The sequence below is a fragment of the Pieris rapae genome, chromosome 15, assembly GCF_905147795.1.
Source record: "Pieris rapae chromosome 15, ilPieRapa1.1, whole genome shotgun sequence".
Taxonomy (NCBI): Eukaryota; Metazoa; Arthropoda; class Insecta; order Lepidoptera; family Pieridae; genus Pieris; species Pieris rapae.
This window is the reverse complement of record NC_059523.1, coordinates 3,570,995-3,591,069: the sequence shown is the minus strand read 5'-3', so window position 1 is coordinate 3,591,069 and position 20,075 is coordinate 3,570,995. Positions and strand designations below refer to the sequence as shown.

Genomic DNA, 20,075 nt, shown 5'->3' with positions numbered 1-20,075 from the left:
ATAGCAAGAGAGAATATTAAAAGCGATATTTTGGATAACTACGCACAGGTCTTAAAAGATATATCTAGGGCAATTGAACAATTATTAAAATTTTACTTATCTGTTCGAACAACTACCTTTAATCCTCCTTTTATAATACGGCCCAGGATGATTATATACATTCATCATACGTACGTACTTTATTACATGGAAATACATTTATATATTTTTTTACTATGTGTGTATTAAAAAAAATATTTTTCATATTCTACCTGGACATCCGATGATAAATCTAAACTGCAAGTATTAATAAACATTAATCCAAATAACTCTTCTGAATGTTCTCCATAATTAAGATGTAGTTCCCAAATCTCTACGCAAGGCCAAGGGTTCAAGCCGCTCAGTTACAGGTCGTCGACAGTTCAAATTGGTATCGAAATTAAGCATTAGGAGCTGGTACTGGGAAGCTCCCGCCCAGATTTGAGAAACATATCGTATTTTTTATTAAATTTTGTTTAGTACATTATCTGTATACAACTTCATATTGATTGAAGCAATTTTTATTGTAAACCTATAATTATTTAACATAATTTTACATTTATCCGACGTTTCGCGTGTTTTACAGCGTGCGTGGTCACGGAGACTGAAGACAAAAGGTGGTGAATGTCAGAAATGTATCACAGCTGTAGAAAAATTTATAATTCATACTTATTACTGACTTTCAGTTTAGCAACAGAACCAATCCATATCAGTATCTCATAAATTGCGAGTCATTGATTCTGTGTTCATATTGAATCTTAATAGGTTAGTGGGACAAGGTTAATAGAACCTATTTGGAATATAATGTTGTTTATAAATAAAATATTGTGTACTAACATCGAAAGCAACGTTATCAAGGATTTTTAAAGTACACTATTTAAAACTTTTGACGGATGTTATATCTTTGTCTAGAGTACAGAGTTTTTAAGATATCTATACTATACGATTATCGGAAAGAATTATATATTTCCTAAGAGTCGACTTAACCCTCACACACACGTATGACGTGGATATAATAGCTCGATCCATCTCAGTTAATAGCTGATCGATTCACAGCGCCCTATACACAATAGCCATCTTGTCCCCATAGGCAAAGAGCTAAACTACTAAATTTGTATTGTTCTATACCCATAATTTGTAACCAGGATACTTCTAAGTTACAAGTAAATGCCTACTTATTAGTAAATATATATGTCTGAATGCCTTACAAAGGAATTGTAGAATACATTTTTATTGTTATTATTATAAATCGTTATTATTGTGAATCTCATCTCAATGAGAACAATCAAAGAGAAAGTCTGGAGACCCGCAGCTTAATACAAAGAGCGGTTAATCTGTCACTAAAGTAATACGTCCCACTATTCTAGAGCTAGAAGACCGCAAGTTACTCCAGGCAATTGATGAGTAGATGCTTCGAATGGGAAGCCCTTCCACTTAATAAAACCAACACATAGCACCACAGCACAGAACTCACAGCCTTAGGGCTGATAGCAAATACACGCAGAAGAAAACACAAGTTTCTCATCTATAAAACCTAACAATTTTCTAACATTATTGATCGCAGAAGTTGAGCTAATACAATGCTTTTGTACAAGTTTTATATATTCATTCCATATCTCTTAGTCTGTCGTCCCCTACAATTTGTAGGACCGAGGACTACAATGGGTGTATCAATCGTCTTCGAGCGCGTCTATCAATTCGCAGCCGCAATATTGTAGGAATTCCTGAATATACACACGAAATGGTTCAAATTGCGCTTTAAATGGAAATTTATCTTTGTTTATATAGAAGGTCGATGAATGATAGTTTCTAGAAGACTTAAGTGAATTTGTTAACCAATTCCATTTCGACCGACACGCAGTTTTCCGTACTGACAACCAAAATCAATGTAGAAACAGACATTGGTCAACATAGTGGATGGAGAACAATATTATCTCATGGCAGTTACGAGGCGTAATATGTAATCAGTGATTAGCTTCATCTCTTGGACAAATACAATCTTCAAAATTTATTTTCGTTTATGCGAGCCGTGTATAACATCTTGTAGCATTGTCTGCTTTACGCTTATGAATTTGAAACAAGATTTCGAAGAAAGGAACATTATGAGGCGGTGTTGACTAGTTTCTAATCCATTGACAATGCTGTCAACACGATACTGTAAGCCGACACCCACTTATCTTGAATAGGGTTGTCAATTTTAAGAATCATTAGGTTTGATATGTCGGGTCAGGTTTAAATACCAACCAAAACACCAAAAACCTTGGGGATTTAAGAGTGATGGAGAGTTTAATGCCAGTTCTTCTGGTCCGTTCTACGCCCTTATTTAAATTTAGACCAATTAATTATTTTACTAACTTTCACATACTATTACATGAATAAATGATATTCTGAACTAAATGGTAGTGTCGTTAACGATAGTGTCAAGAATGAACACTGAATTTTTTGTGTGCTCAATATGTATCCTTCAGATGCCCTTCATGTGAAATATTTCACATAAAAGATAGTTTCAAATAAAATCGAAAAACTCTTACATATTTTAGGTGACAACCCTAAACGCCCAAGGCGCGTCGCGAAATATTGACTCCAGTTATCAGATTCTCGTCTCAACGAAGCGTCTTGCATTTCACGCGACTATTTTATTTATTGCCATACAACACCACTGGATTTCTCGATTTATATCCGAATAAAATAAAGGTTGATAAATAAATATGTGCTATGCGTTATTATTGATTTATTAAGCTGCATGCTCTAGATTTATTAATAATTGTATAAAGAAATATTGTTCTATATATATATATATATATATATATATATATATATACTGTGGAATAAAAGAAATGGAATAGCCAGTAGCTGCACTGTTTTCGTTTAAAAGTTTTGTATTTAAAGTTTTATTTATTTACACTTATAGAATTATCAATTAATTTTATTTATACTTAATAATGTACTACAAGTCTCAAATAGAAGTTATGTCTTTTTTATTCCGGTAACAATAAAAATAAATATGAAAATGCTTTATTATTCTGATTTATTTCTACTCTACGTATAATAACTTGAAAAATAAAATGTCCAACTTAAATCACACAAGCCGTCATAAGTATTATTTTATGAGATAATATTGCCAAAGCAATGTGTATAGTCTTAGATAACACTTTTAACGATACGTATTCATCATCATAAACGAAAACGCGTAAAGTATAAAAAATAAAGTAAATGACGATTAACGGTTTACTCTTTTTAAGCTTTCAAAAGCTTTTTATAGAACAGGGGTAGTAGACTCGTCGGATGTTAATTGATACAGTCGTCCATGGATACTCCATGGCAGAGGACTTACAAGTACGTCTACCAGCCATCTTTTAAGGAATTGGTAAGGTCTTTTCTTGACCCTAAGTCAAATTAAGTACATGGTTCTACATAGTGATGGTGCGCGGCATATATTGTCATAAATAACACACCGTTGTTGAGGTGATACGAGTGGAACAATTACACACTTTGATTATTTATCATAAAAAGTAGTAATAATTTAACGTTAAGTAACAATACACCTAAACCATTTCTTTTATAAACATAAAACAGTCAATTTATCTTAGGAGCGGGGTAATTCCACAAGTTGGCAACACTATCATAGTAAAAATTCCCCGCCTCTCTCTGGATTCGTTCCAAGGATAACCCAGTATCGCTTTCATGTAGCGTATGTTGTGGGGTTTAGACGAGATTTAGTGTTTTAGTGTTCATTCGTTTAAGATGTAGGTCACATTCTCGATAAGGCAAAGGCGATATTGTTAGAAGTCTGTTCATTTCTAAGAAGAAAATGATAAATTATTATTTGTGTACAATTCCTAGTCTTGGCCTAAAACCAGTGATGGTCTTATAAAATTTTATAATGGAATACATGTGTCTAATAACCTACCTCCACCGTCTACATCGAAAAAAGAAGAGATCGATTACATCGATCAGTTATTAATAAATGTAAGTAAATTTTACTAGAAAACGCACGAGTTAAACCTACCCTTAACCGACGAGCATGAATGGTGAATGTCACGAAAGCGACAAGCGAGAAACATGTCAGGAAAAACGGAAAAAAACGTGACGGGAAAAAGGCGTGACGATATAAGTAATAAAAAAAAAATATACTAAAAGTATCTTTCCTTAAACCACATAAAATATATCGATATCTGATCGTGTGCTGAAGCACACATCAAATATTATGCCGGTGTGAGTTTCCAAATGTTTGCACTGTGCACAGTGCAGCGTATCGCTGTATTTGAAACCAATGTGCGATATTTTTGTTCGTTCCCTAGAATATACATTGGATCCATTAAACTAGCTTTAGACATCTGGGGGAACATGGAACATCTACTAAGCTAAGCTAAGAACTAATAAAATAAGTATATGTGTGGTTGGGGTATTCTATATAATGATAACTAAATAGTTAGGGACACTTGGGCACCTATTCTAGAACGTCATCCCAACAACCTAGTTTCACGAAGATGTGTACCGTTTTTGTCGAAGAAAAGAGAGAGAGCGAATAAGACCGATTGAGAGAGAGAGAGAGTGGGAAAGGGTGGTCGAGAAAAAATACACGCTATTGCTTGATGTATTCGTCATATTAAAACTTTAGATGGAAATTCTCTTGCATAACGTCTTGTGAATTTTTACGCAGATTTTTTATTTATTTATATTATGATTAGCACAGTGTGTAAACAGTGTGAATATAGATATAAAAATACATGGAGTGATCATACACTGGTACATGATCATCTATTGCGGCTTATACCTTAGTAATAATTAATTTATAAAGATTCACTTCTGATATGTGTACTTTGTATGTATGCACGCACTTTTTTATGTATGAAGTTTAACAAATTTAACAGCGCTTAAGCCGAGATAATGACGAGGTATGAATATGACCATGGACCTTAAAATCAGTGCTCTTGAAACGTTTGAGAGAATCAATCCAAATCCAATCTTTAAAAAAGGTGAAAAACCCAAGAGTTATTAATTACAGTAATATATGATATATGTATTGATAGAATATGGTCTACATAGGTTCACCTCGGGGTTGCCAGGTGCGGTGAAAGGGGTGCGGGGCGAGGTAAAAGGGAAATTGCACCTCCGACGTGCCGCGACCGCCTTATTGTATGGAAATAACTCCGGATCCGATATGGCGATAGAGTTTAACCTACTATATGCAAGTGAAAAGGTACTCTTGCACGAGTTAACGAAACCTTCTCATAAATATTGGTCTGGTTTAGTAAAAGACTAGCTCTACCGTGATTCGCACTGATAACCCAGAGATGGAACGTACCAGAGGATGCCAAAGAAGAAGGCAATCACATTCCACAATGGACAGGACTAGAAAAGAATGGAGCTGACATTTAGTAAAAATTGCTATCAATTATCAGAAACGTAAACAGCTAAGAATTATCGTCATTATATAATTAAATATAATTTCACAATATTGAATATTCAGTGGCATGTCCACTATTAAGTATTAAAAATTCATTGCATTCGTGACAACCCTAACTCGTTTATCGTGTCATACTATGACAGTAGAGAAACTCACTACTGCCACGCGACACTGTTCAAACATATAATTATTTTAGACAAATCTACTCCTTAACTTACACTCAACAAGGCACAAATTGCTTTGATAGTTAACAAACATGTTTTTAGTGAAATTGAACCCTACGAGGTTTTATTACGGTTTATTTTTGTATACATTAGAATAGGGCTATCAAAGACTTAAAGAATTAAATGAGTCGTGATGAAGTATCGTGCGGTTTGCGTTTGACGTCCTGTGTTGTGGTTTTGAATTTTTTAAGGCACGTCGACGGAAGTTTTTGTCGTATTGAAGAGAATAAAAAATCTCACCGTTATTTTACTTTGAGTCGCTTATTAGCTTTATAGTGAATTAATTTCTGCATATTCATTTCTCTATTGAATTTTTTGATAAACATATGCAGTAGGTACGAAAAAATACTCAAAACCAAATCGCATTTAGCTAATATACACGAACGAATGTTATCTAAGATGTATTAACAATTATTTGTATTCATATTAAACAGACTTTAAATAGCAGTAGATAAGAGTTTAATCTTGTTTTTTGTATAATAGCATAAGGTTCATTAAAGAATTAATCTACACTCTGCAATTCCTGACATACAAAATATATATTCTTTTCGTTCTTCAAAAGGAATGCGATACAAAAATGTCAATAGAGATGCCAATATATTCAAAGTATTCTCACGTAGTTCCTGAATAAGTGAGGTCGTTTGTTAGGAGACCGGACATCTTCAGAATTATTGAATTCCTTTATCATACACTCGAAAACCTATCGATTTGTTGAACATCTGTATAAATGTGGACTATCTTCAAAATCCTATATCCGATCTGCGGATAAATTACCTCAGACTACGCTTATATAATCTTGTATAAAAATTAAAAGAAGCCAGCCCTTTTTACATAGCGATAGTCGATAGAAAAATTAGCAACTCGTAGTGATTAAACCCAGTATTTCGCATTATAAATTTGTACAACACAGAAAAAATGCTCTTTTAAGTAAATATCTTTTTCTTACGGTTTTCTTCAGAGTTATCAACACTTAATAAAAAATAAACCAATAAATTTGTCTATCATACTGTACGATGATAGAGCTATGTAATTAAACTAACATAATTAAAATTTGGAAAATTTAAAGAAGACAAAGTGACAGAAATAAAAAATAGACCAAGCCTTCGCCAGTGCCGGTGGCGCGTCTTCAGATTACTGAAGATGTTTTATGATTTGGCAATCTAATAGACAAGTGGGTGATCAGGCTCCTGTGTCCGACACACAGCGTCAACTTTTTGGGCACGATGTTTTCCTTTACCGTTCGAGCGAATGTTAAATGCGCACATAGACAGAAAGTCTATTGGTACACAGCCGGGGATCGAACCTACAAACTCCTATTATTTAATATTAAACATTCAACAACATTTTAATTAACTTATTTCGTTTAAAGAAATAAAACCATTCTCCCATTTCAAAAATGCGTAGCCATAGATGAAATTCAAACATCGTTTCCATATTAATACAGTTTCCACGTGGAAAAATCTCATTCGTTGGTGCACTTTGCATATATTTGCACGCGGGAATAAATCACTTTTCTCACACTATTACGATTGGGATATGGACACTTTGATTAATTGGACCCTAATGGATCCGTTTTCAAGTAATTTATGATTAAAGCATTATTGTTGTTACACATAATAATACATAAACTATACAAGGAATACCATTATTATAATAGTATAATAAATCATATACATATTCTACGAATAAACCTGCAACGCTTACTGAAAAACATTTCAATTAAATTATTATTATTACTCGATATTGCTCATTGATACTGAATGATTTTCCATTTGTAAACTCGTATTTTTATACGAAATAACTGAGAAGTCCGAAATAAGCCAGACACATCTCTGTATCAATGTAATGAAAAAGTTATCTGAGCCTACTAACAAACATTTAGGATTTCGCTAGAAATCGAACTTAGGACCCTCTGAATATCTGTATTACATTTGGGAATGACAAACTAACTCGCGAAGTGGTACTTTTTAACACGCATTTTATAAAAGTTATAAGTAGGATTTATACGATGATATGTTTTAAATAGTATATAATAACTTCATAATAACATATCGCTTAACTTCATGAATAGGCATAATGACATACAACTCACCCGGTTCGTGGATATAATGACGTAATCAAAAGTTTTTAATTAACCACTTACAAAGAGTTGTTTTGACATCATAAATATATCATTATACAATCAGGTCAACTTTTTTTTTAATTTTACAAGATTGTATATAATATTTTAAAGATTGTTTGTGTAACTTTAATAATCTATAGGTGCAATAAACTCGTGTTTCCTTGCGATTCGATGGCTACTGCTTTTCTTCTAGGATTAATTTAAGCTTATTTTGAACTTAAACTTTAACTAATATTTCAAACACATTCTACAGCTTAAATTATTGATTCAAAATCTTAGTAGGATTAAGTAAATTCTTCTCTTTTAAAAATTACGAACGAGCGAACTATAATATAATCACAGAAATTATTTAATTAAAATTTTGTATAAATACTTTGAATTTGCAATTCAACGAACTTCTTTATATTAGAACTTTAATTTATACACTAAAAACCGTCTCGAAGTCAGCTACATTTAACTTTATGATTCACCTATTATAAAGATTTAAAAGAAAAGCTTTTAGCATTCTTTCTTTTTCGAGCAACGGGCACCACCTAGACTATTGTTAAGTTTTAAAAGTAAAATCATTTCTTTTAAGTCATTGTTCAGCATTAACGTTCCTTTATTTGTCTTAATATTAAAATATATATTTTTTCAACATGAAACAAGTTTCAGTTTAGATTTGGTGGTTAAAATATAGTGAACAATCAAAAATTAGATATTCCAAATTTAGTGATGATAATAATTTAAATAATAATTAATAAAACTTTAAATACTGTACAATTTAATGCTTTAAGATAAAACCTTGCCGTAGATAATTGTATTCAATTATCAAACAATTGTGATGTCAGAATAAGTCAATGAGTAGTATGTAGTGAAAATCTGGTAAAATAAATTAATCATGCAGTTAACACTCATGCGCAGATAGAAATTAAGACTTGTATGTATAAAAAACATATATTTTTGTAAATTATATGTATTTTCTACACAGTTCATGCTTTATATTTTGTCTTAAGAATTATTCGTATGTTAAAATCTATATTTACCATTTGCTGATTTCAATGAGACTGAGCAATGTGCATCTATTCCATTTTAATATTTGATATAAAATGATACGACACAGTATTATTTTATATTTATATATATACAAACTTACATAGACTTACATATAAATTAAATTGTTATCGTAACTCAGCTGATTAGCCGTAATAATTACTCAATAGGAATAGCACAATAAATTATTTATAATCAGCAAATGGTTAAACAGATAAAACTAAAATTAATATCTACTTACGCGTATAGTCCCAGCTATCTTGGTCGTTTTTGAACACATTCAGTCTTTCAGGCTGAAAATAAAAAGACCAAAATTATTTATGACGCAATATACATGATTCGTAGCTCGTTGGCCAATAACCTAGAGCTACGCCGTAGCATATAATATTCAATGAGTAATTTTTCTTTCGAGCTACGACGTAGCCGGTGTTGCTACGATATTGAACGGGCACTATCACAACTGGAATTCTGAAGGAAAATTCAATTTTGGATTTCGTCGCTCAACCGTGTCATACCTAGTTTAATTATACACATAAAAGACTTAGCTGAAGAAGTTCTACCTAGGGGTTGTTGTAAAATTGTTACTTTAGATTTTATTTAAAACTATATAAAAATATCTTTATATAATTTGTTCAAAAATATATCTCGCAATATTATTCTATTATGCTGTAATTGTTATCGATGATTATAATGATGTCATCACCCTAATCGACGCGAGGGGAGCCACTGATTACAAGGTCTGGAGAACTTGCGTGATAAGTGTCGCTACGTTTGCATTACGTATATTTAAATTTATTACGTATATACACACACTTAAATGGAACGTCATATATAATGTTATAGTGCACATAATGTTTATAATAGAAAAGAAAAACAGAGAACTTGAGTTTCGCATTCATGTGACATATTAACTTGAGCTTTTTCAAACTATTTTAGTTTGAGTTTATTTAATTATTAAAATTTGTACGTGTTTATCTTAACGTAAGTTTTTCGTATACTTGTATACTTTTAAAACACACGATTCACCCCAGGCTAGCCAAGAGTTTTGTCAGACCCATTATCTTTGCAAAGAGAAAATAAAAACCGGTAAAACTTCATTTCGATGTTAGAGTGACGTTATTGTCTAGGAATATCGTGTACAAACGAAATCTGTTTAAAGTGTTTCGAAATAGAGTTAAACGGTGGATACGAATAAATGCATGGACTAAATTTCATAAATGTGTATTGGAAGTTTCTATATCACTAAAATTACGATTAATTTCTTTAATCGCTATCAAGCCATGGATATTAAATGGCATTGCAAGCCCAGACTCAAAAAAGAGGGTCTACGTCGTATAATAATTAATTTTCACAGGTCAGGAGGAAATATTAGGTTTCCACACATTCTTTGAGATACATCTTCAACTTATGTTTAATACATGCTTATCGTATATCCTACACCATATCATTAGGTTTCGATTCAGCAAAAGGAATAAAGTATACTAAAATTTAGTAGAACACAAGCCAGCTCAAATATATCTGCTATTTACTACGGGAAGTTATCCCGTAGTAAACAAACATTTGATTGTTTCAATATTACAAGCATCATTCAAAAACTTCGTAATGTAAAGTCAAAAGCATTTTACGTTATTTTTTTCACGTTTTCCGAACAAAGGCATCGCGCTATCGTTTTGAAAACATTGTATGCGATGACAGGACGTACTCTCACTTTGCTCCCTTTATCTCCCTTTTATCTCTTTATATGGCAAGATTAATTGTCCGTAAATGACTTTATGACACTGCACAAACATTTTAAAATTTTCCTTTTTAACATACAAATAGACATTTATTGACCCCAAAGATAAATAGAGAATGTACAAGCCTTTATATTTTTTTAAATATTGCTTTTACTCTGAAATCCAATTAACTTCGGTGAACGTTTAATAATATAGTTTATTGTTGTTAGTTCTAGCTATGAAATGTGCATGAAGTAATTATTGTATATGGAATCAAAAATAAAAATAGCCTGACTTTCTAGTACTATAAAATCGCTTGTATAAATTACTACACGATCCAGATATCCATTTGTCTTTCATCTCCGCAACTATTTTATAATATTTCCTCACTAACCCTATTATTTAATCTTCCCAGATTTCTGGTTGGCTACCTTTCTTTTTTCTTCCCACTGTGCACTTCTAAGTAAGGGTATATTTGACCCATCTGTCATCGCAAATGAAAATTACAATCCAAAACATCATTTTAATTTCATAGATCAATATAAAATAAAAATAAGAATGGAATTGTCACTTTTCATTGATATCGTAGAAATGCTAGCAAACAATAATGTCCTGTTTGAAATAGTTTCATAATTCACATTAAATGAGTAACTATAACTATTAATAATTTTAATTTAAAACATGATAGAATTTACGTTATTACCAGGAAACACTTGTTGTATTTAATTTAATTTACTTCCTTGTATCTTCAATAAAAAAAAACTTTTCGAAGTTTTCTCTTAGAATTAGTACCATTAGACTAATCTATAGCAGTATTACGGAGAGTGTCCATTGTCATACACAAGAACCCCATCTAAGCTTGGGTATAAAAAAAAGACCTTTTCACATAGTAAACAAGTCATGTTGACATGAGCCACCCACATTACGACATCATTTGGACACATTTTCTCAACCTTTATGTGATTCACCCGTTGTTAATATTTATTGGGGTACAATGTATCCCCGGTGACTTTTATTCATAACGATACCGTAATGGGTTATGTTAACCCTTTTCAGTAGTTTAATTCATACATCCAGTGGCATTTATGACCTAAGATTTTATTAGATTTTAGATTAGATTAGTAGATGGTTTTTGAAGTGAAACTTATTTAGCCGCATGACGGTTAAATTTTTACGTATTACAAGTAATAATAATAATATTAGCGTCTCAAAGATGTGTAGCGTTTTTTTCTCACTCTCTCCCTTCATAGGTCACACCTATGAAGGGAGAGAGTGAGAAAAGGAGATTGAGAAAAATACACGCTTTTGGTTGATGTATTCGTTTATTAGTTACGTATTACAACTTTAAATCGCAATTCTGTCGCATTATGTTTTGTGCAGTAAACCCAGATATTTTATTTATTTACATTATCATTAGCACGTCTGTATACAGTGTGTAAACAGTGTGAATACATGATCACATATTGGGGCTTTTACCTTAATAATTAATTTACAAAGAAATTTACTCCTTAAATGTGTAATTTGTACACACGCACTTTTAGGTTGAAAATTGGATGATGAAACCACTAAACTTCCACTGGTTAGTAGTTTAATCATGCAGATGTTTTTAAATATACTTATAATGAGACAGACGTTGTGAAGAGTATTATAATAACTCATGAATAATATTATAATTTTTACTTTATATAAATTAATTATTACCAGACAATAAAGGCAATATTGCCACAGTATTAAATGAAAATGTATCCAAGTACGTCAATTTGAAATTAATATTAACAACACAAAAAATATTCGTTGAATCATTATATTTTAATCACCTGTGTCTCAGCACTTGATCGTAAATTTTCTCAAATAACATATTTAATTAGCACTTGACAAAAATAAAATAATAAATTAGTGGCGCTACAACTTTCTCAGGTCTCCGCCCCGCATTCTGTATCTGTTTCATAATAATCGGTCTTAAAGGCAAGTAGATGATCAACCTCCCGTGCCTGACAGACGCTGTCTATGACAAGCCGTTTTCCTCACGATGGTTTCCTTAACCGTTCGAGCGAATGTTAAAAACTAAAAATGCATATGTAACCAAAAACCACAGTTGTATGTTTCAATAAAAATGCAGCGGTAATGTAGGTCTCAATGGCCCTTCGCAGCGAGGACACTCGCTTTAACAACTGCCTGCTTTTATTTTACAACGTGAATTTTACTGAGCGTTGCTTTTTATTGCCCGAATGCAAAAAATAATTGTTTTTACTATACAAAGACTCCATTCAATTACAAACATTTATATTTGTATTTTTTGTACAGAATAATTAGAAGACCGTAAAAAAGTATTTTTTACTTTTGCCGTTACAATGTGATTGCTATATTATTTATCTTAACGGTTAATAGAATAATAACATTTTATCATAAGTGAAATTTTACTATTAATAATAATTTAGCTTTATTATATTTAATAAAATACATATGCTACATCAATAAAATTTTGTATTTAAATGGTAAAAGCCTCCTCCAAGGCATTTCACAGATTTCTTTTTCGGAACTATATTTCTAATTTTATCTTTTTGCTTCTTACTATTTATCAAAAATTAAGTATATTTTGATTGAAGATCGAGTTAAAAAGACAAAAATCAAACCTCCTCTTTTAGTATACCCACAAAGTTACCCAGAATTGTAGGGTAGAATTTTGAAGCTAGAGTCGTGTATGGCCTTTTAACAAAACCAGCTTACAGCTGGAACGCTAAAAGCGCTATTTCGTTAGTGCTTAATCGCATCGGAGTGATGACGTCACTCATTGCATCACTATCTAAAGAGGAAATTGCTTTAAAAGGATTCAGGCCTAGATGAGGTATTTGCTAAAAGACTTTTTTTTTGAATGCGTAACCGAAGTAATTATCACAGTTTAAAATAGAAATGTAACATACAAATCTTATCTTCTTCTAATTATGATGTTTCGATTGGATATTATTGTAAGCGTGCCGTGTGGAGTACCTATTTTCTATATTTTCATTATAAAAAATACAAATACATATATAATTTTAAAAAAATATAGGAAGTCAGGCCTTGTCGGACATACCTGAACCAAAACTAGGAGATACTAGAAAAGGGACATGTTAAAAGTTCTCAAACAACGAGCAAACATGAAAGTGTGTGAATCGAGAGAGGTATCTCAGAACCGTTGCAAGTGGAGATCCGTGATCTCCGCCAATCCGCTTCTCACAAAAATGGCTTTATTATTAAATATTTTTTTTTAAATATTTTTAATTAAATGAGTTGTAATGAAGCGTCTCCGATGACTATATCTTATAAGCAACAACATTCTTCAAAGTTAACTATATATACTATAATATAAACTATATCAGCTCAAATTTAGCAGGCCTATAAAATTTCTAGAATTTATGTGAAAGGGAAAATTAAGTCTTACCTTAGCATATTCAATCTTTAGTGTGCAGCATCCAGAGTATATATCGCAGCCATGCAGTGCATCCTTGGCTCGTGTCGCAGACTCCACGCTCTCAAACTTGTAATCTGGTTAAGGACTTATTGCAAACAATCTTAATCTAAAAATTATAATAATTAATCAGGTGTTTAAGATCGGAGCGTACTAATTCTTAAATCAATCAGATTTGTCCATTTTCTTCCTGGTCTATAAGTTTTAATTAGATTTAGACGAGTTTATAGTGAAGTAATACGATTACAAATCTTAAGGAATTAATCTATATACAAATTGGGTTTTATTTATATATTTAAAATTGAAAAACAACAGTAACTACTATTATGTACAAATTGAATCAAGAACTTGACAAAGTAGAAATATCACAACACAAGAGAGGGTTAAAACTCATATCAATTAATATGAAAAAATATAGTGGGTGCGTTCACATTCCTAATTTGTATTTTTTTTTGCAGATTACCATACATCTAATAACTACTTGACATACACCGAATTATATATTTATTTTCAATAATTGAAAAGAAATTATTTTATTTCCACTAATTTTAACAACGTTACTAAGTATTTATATCACAGCGTACACACATTTAAAATATAGGAACGTATATTTATTTCTCCATAATGGTAATACTAGTTAAATGTACAAATTTATATATCATCACTCTTTCGTTCACCAACAAATCAATTGGCAATCTATCCAAATATTTATTATTACAATCAAAGAATCAAACTAGATCAGAAGATAGCCGAAGATTGCAAACGTACATCTGTTTTTAATAACCAAACAGTGATGTACGAAATTGAGTTATTTAAAAAGCAGTATCTAGTATATTTATATATTTTGAACCTGTTAATAGATGTTTAAGCTGACAGTGTGTTTTTTTATTAATTTAGTGAGTTACTTTAATTTATTATTTTACTAATTTAGAGAGTTTGATTTGCATATAACAGACGTAAATACCATTTTGAATATACAAACTGAAACACAAGACGTAAAATTATTTTTTCATATTACCATAATATTCGAATAGATAGATAAATTATATTTTATTTCCTATAATTACCTTAACCGACTAATTAGTTGTAACTCAAGCCTTATATATATCATTAGAACAGGAAGTAGAGAAACCTTTTCGCGAAATCCATTTCCGATACGAAATGTTTCAGACATAGTTACTCCAAACTAAATGTATTATAAGGAAACACATCTTTTGAGTAGAAAAAAGAAAATAGGTACTTTGTTCATACATTACAGAAAAACTTAAAATAATCGAAATCTACGACATTTCAAAGTTCAATGTATGGAGACAAATCACCTACTGTATAATGTCCTGGGTCAGATGTATAGTAGATAAATAATTGAATCTAGTGGGATGGCACATGCCAGCTTCACTCAGAAAAACATACATAGAAACATAAGTATTCCAAAGCCAATGTACGGGTTATAGAGAAAGCTCATCATTTAATTAATTTAAAAATAGAGAACTCTTATAAGTAAAATAACATATCTCATTAATTACGAACGTATAAATAAACAGATCCCAGCGCACTGGCGTTTTGAAAACACGCCAATAAGTGTTTATCAAATACATTTAAAAATGTATTAATTATTTGTTTAACAGATAATTTAGTAACGTCTTAGAGGCAATACTAACAAAAGTTATGAAATCTATTATGATAAATGAATAACAAAAATATAAATTTTACAATACGTTACATACGATATTTTACGTTGTTTGTACTTTAATTAATATAGAAAGCACAATGATGTGTTTCCCTGCAACACAAAACAAACAACTATATAATTGGTACTTAAACATTTTAGATTTGTAAAGTTTTATTGCGAAATCTTTATTATAAATTCGTGATCAGTTAAAAATAAATAAGGCGAAATTTGTAAATTTTGCATTGAAATATTATAAGGACAGCCACCTCTCAGACCAATGTACTTTGGACCTTGATTTGACATCATTTACACAGTCTCAAAGTCATATATAAAAATAAGATTAACAGTATCTGTTGCTATAGCACTCTACATAGGCAATTGTTTTTGTGTTTTATTATAGACAGAAGGTTTGACTAAAAAAAAGATCAGACAGATTTTTCATAATAAGTTATTAATATGTTCATTATATTCTCGATTTTTTTTATAATCTGTGTAACGTATTTTAAAATTACGAACTGTATTTGCTAGCACCATCGCCTCGAAAAGCCAATAATAAAAACATTGGAAACGTTCCCACACTTGACAAATTATCTAGCTTAATGTTGTGTTCGTATTCATTCATGTTAACGTTCATTTACACGTTACACGACGGTGTGAAATACTTCTACAACACGCGTGCGTAATATATCAAAGACGAAAGCCATAAATCAATGCGCTCAAGAACTATTTTTCACAACTGGTTACACCAAGTGGGTTTTAAACATTACTCACTTTAAAAATTGTTTATTAACGTGGTGTTGATGTGAGGTATCAATCCTTCGCATTTGAGCAATATGTTAACTAAAACTTTACTGAAAATAGGTTCAAAAAAAAGTAGTAAACTTTAATATGTCTTTTAATTTCCTTATTAAGCTCAATAGATCTATGTACATGTAGATGCATAAATTGAAAATGTTATTTTACAATATTTGCCAAAAACTCCTCCTCCAGCCAGCTCAATAAATTCCTCACAGATCTACAACATACTTATTAATAACATTTTATACTTGCGGCGTTTGTTTATCAAAGAATTTGCAATATCATTATAAAATGTAATAAAAAAATAAAAATAATAAACCTTTAAGAAATATTATTTATTTCTTTATCGAAATCCAAGGAAGGCGTTCATAGAGAAAAATATGGAAAAGAAAAAAAAATGGTTTCACTTTTACTGGGGTTTTAATTTCGGACAGTCGTCCTTATGGGAAAGTATAGCAAAATTTTACATGTTAGTATGTAGCTACTGAATAAGGTAGGCTTAGTAAAAATCATATTAAGGCGAATCGAATTTCGCGGGTGCAGCTAGCTAAGTAATTTACAATATCATAATTCCGTTAATATTCAACCATCAACGCATTTGTTAACGAAACACTAATCACGCTATTTAAACACATGCTCTCATTACTTATCCATATTTTTTATCTAGCCATTCATCACGTCACTAATCTCTTAATTTATTTCAACTGTTTTATTGTTTTGACTTTATTTTTATTCGAGCCATGAATCATCCGGCGTTTGGACTTACAAAACGACATTTATCTACACATGACAACGTGTGATATCAATTGAATGGATTTTTAAATATTTAATCTCAACTATTATTTTTGTATCATTCAGGAAATACGCATGAAGTAAAATAAATAAGACAAATAAGACAGATATCAAACTGAATGATGAGCTGCCTTACAGAGGTCTTAAAATAGTTATTACAAATGAAAAAATAACAATATATCTCTTTAAAAAAGTTTTTAATGCCCAATATGATTGGTTGACTAAACGACTTAATAGTTTGTCGAAATAGAGATTCCCCTCAAAAGCAAAATAGAAAATCATTTGTGAGATAATTCCACTTTTAGTAAAATTAATAGTATAAGTATAACATAAAATTCGAACTCATAAATTACTTCATTTATAATTTCTTCATTAAATTAATTTGGTTATTGTAATTGAATAATTCGTTCGCACAAAATATCAATATAGCCAGAGCGATCCAATCTCATAAACGAAAATAAACTTTCGAGTATCGGGCGTATAAGCTGAAAACTGTTATTTATTTTTAACGACTGAAGCCGTAAAATTGAAGTTGTTTGTTGTACAAATGATGAAAGGAATATAAATTCTTCAACTATGTACAAATAATTTTAATTTGCAGTTACGTTTATTTGGCTATGTGACGAATTAAGATTCTTATTATAGAAGAGATTCTTATTCCATTCCTTTAAAAAATATTTAATCTATCAAAGTCGAATTCACACTGACTTTGATCAGGCATTGTAACGTGCAAAGGAATACATAGAGAGACGAGCAGGTGAGTTGGTGAACTTGGTTACCAGAAGTGGACAGATCAAATCAAGAACAAGCTAAACCATTCTCGGCAGCACAAGAAAGACAGCTGTCAGTCAAGATAGAACACCAAAGTGCCAAAGCAAGTAATCAACTCGAAGCGCAGCGGTCGGACGATTAAGTCATATTTTATCATTGATTCATTCATTCTTAAAACAGTGAATAAGACTGATGAAGTTTGTGTAAATATATGGCTAGATTTGTCAATTTTATAAACCCAATAATTATCCCGTGAAAAGCATGAACCTTTCGCAATAAATTACATCCTAACTCAATTTCAACATGTCCCGTCGAACTAGACGCGACCACAGATAATATTTTTATTGGAATCTCGTTTCGGACCCTTTTCAATGTCGTATTTACCGTATTTTAATGCAAATAACTAAATATTGCGCGTGGAAGGTTGTTTTCCATAACTTATTCCTTACACTAACGGAATATATTCCATATTTAGCAATTTATTCACTATATCTTTAGTTTGTTAAAATATTTCTATAGGACAAGTCTCCTATCGTAATATTCGAAATATGATTTTTATTAACGATTCGAAACGAAAAATTAGAAAGACACTATAATATACGAAAATCGATAAGGTATTTTTTATATATTTATTATAACCCTCATTATTACAATTGTCTCCTCAGTTACACTTTTATATCCAACTTCAAGAAGTACTCTCATTGTACCTACTAAGAAAAAGTACTGTGCTCTTTTAAAATCCAAAGGTGTCAGGCAAACCTTCAAATAAGCACGTATTATTTCATTCCTACTCTAAACCCCAAACAATACACGACCTCATTTCTCCTCTATATTTTTTCATAACCTTAAGATGAAATGTTTCTCGCTAAAACCGCTTCAACTTGTCATAGAAAAATCACCGCTATTTCTTTTAGTACAGGGATTATTTGAGCGCGTCTCTTGTTAAATATTGCTCTGAAAAATAGCCTGTATGAGTGTATGAATAAGGGTTATTTGAGTTTATGTGTCAGGTGTATTATTATAAAAAACCACTATCAACATTAGGAGTGTTTATTTATGTACCCTTTTTACGTTTATGCGATGCGGTTTTAAAATAAATGCGGTATGTGTTACACATGGAAATTGGGCAATCAAAAATAATCATTATCCAATTTTATTGTTGACGTTGAAATGATGGAAGATAACGGAAATTAACCTTCAAATATATATTTATATTAATAAAAATCATTAGTAAAATATGTTGCTAAGGGCACCACTATTAATTAAAATATGTTTTTAAATTTATTTCTTAAAGAGAAAAATTTAGTTGTCATATTAACACAAAACGAACCGGGCGACAGCTAGAACTCGTATTAGAGCGCGGCCACACGATGCGGTAAAGGTGTCACACACGCGTCGTGTGGCATGGTATAGTAATTTGTATGTAGGATGACGTTGCGGCACCGCCTCGGCGCTGCACCGCATCGTTAACGCATCGTGTGGCCTCGCCCTTACATAATACTGTGATGTTATTATCGACATAAAACAATATTGGAAAATCGAATCCAACTTGCACCGCGGTGTGTTGAAGTCACAAGAAAAAGGCGGTGGCTCGCGACGTACTTAATTTACTACTACTTATTCGCATTTATCTGCAATTATGTTTGAAATACTAAAATAATCTTTTAAAAAGGATATTCAACCATCGCCTGCACTCCATTCTTCTTGAACACAACGATTCTCTGTACTTGTCCGTGCGGTGTGCTGATTGTGTGTACGACATCCTGTAACAATACATATTCATTATTATCTCGGGAGATATTTATGTTCTATTTCTATTTAAATTGTGTCTGTAATTTATTGTGAGTTTAAAAACATTGTTTCACATCTGTAAAATGCAGGTAATTTAAGTTTTGTTTTCACATTTGATTGATAAGAAACAAGTACTTTGTAACATATAAATTCTGTTATTCATGGTGATTCACATCCATAATTCCTAGAGAAAATAAATGATACCAATATGGGCACACTATTACTTTGTTTAATTATTTTAATCATTTACACCACTGTTTATAATTCCTGTAACGTCGTTTGCAA

At 31.3% G+C, this 20,075-nt stretch overlaps 1 protein-coding gene across 3 annotated transcripts in view; it reads right to left on the bottom strand.

Moving 5' to 3' along the window:
- LOC110994685 (heterogeneous nuclear ribonucleoprotein L) overlaps positions 1 to 20,075 on the bottom strand; it is a 202,157-nt gene that overhangs the window by 16,856 nt on the left and 165,226 nt on the right. For all 3 annotated transcript variants that reach the window (XM_045631303.1, XM_045631302.1, XM_045631304.1), the window contains exons 3-5: positions 19,677 to 19,762; positions 13,943 to 14,039; positions 9,048 to 9,099 (exon numbers count right to left, since the gene is read on the bottom strand). In XM_045631303.1, coding sequence (XP_045487259.1) covers positions 9,048 to 9,099; positions 13,943 to 14,039; positions 19,677 to 19,762 — 235 coding nt within the window. The remainder of the gene's footprint in view (positions 1 to 9,047; positions 9,100 to 13,942; positions 14,040 to 19,676; positions 19,763 to 20,075) is intronic.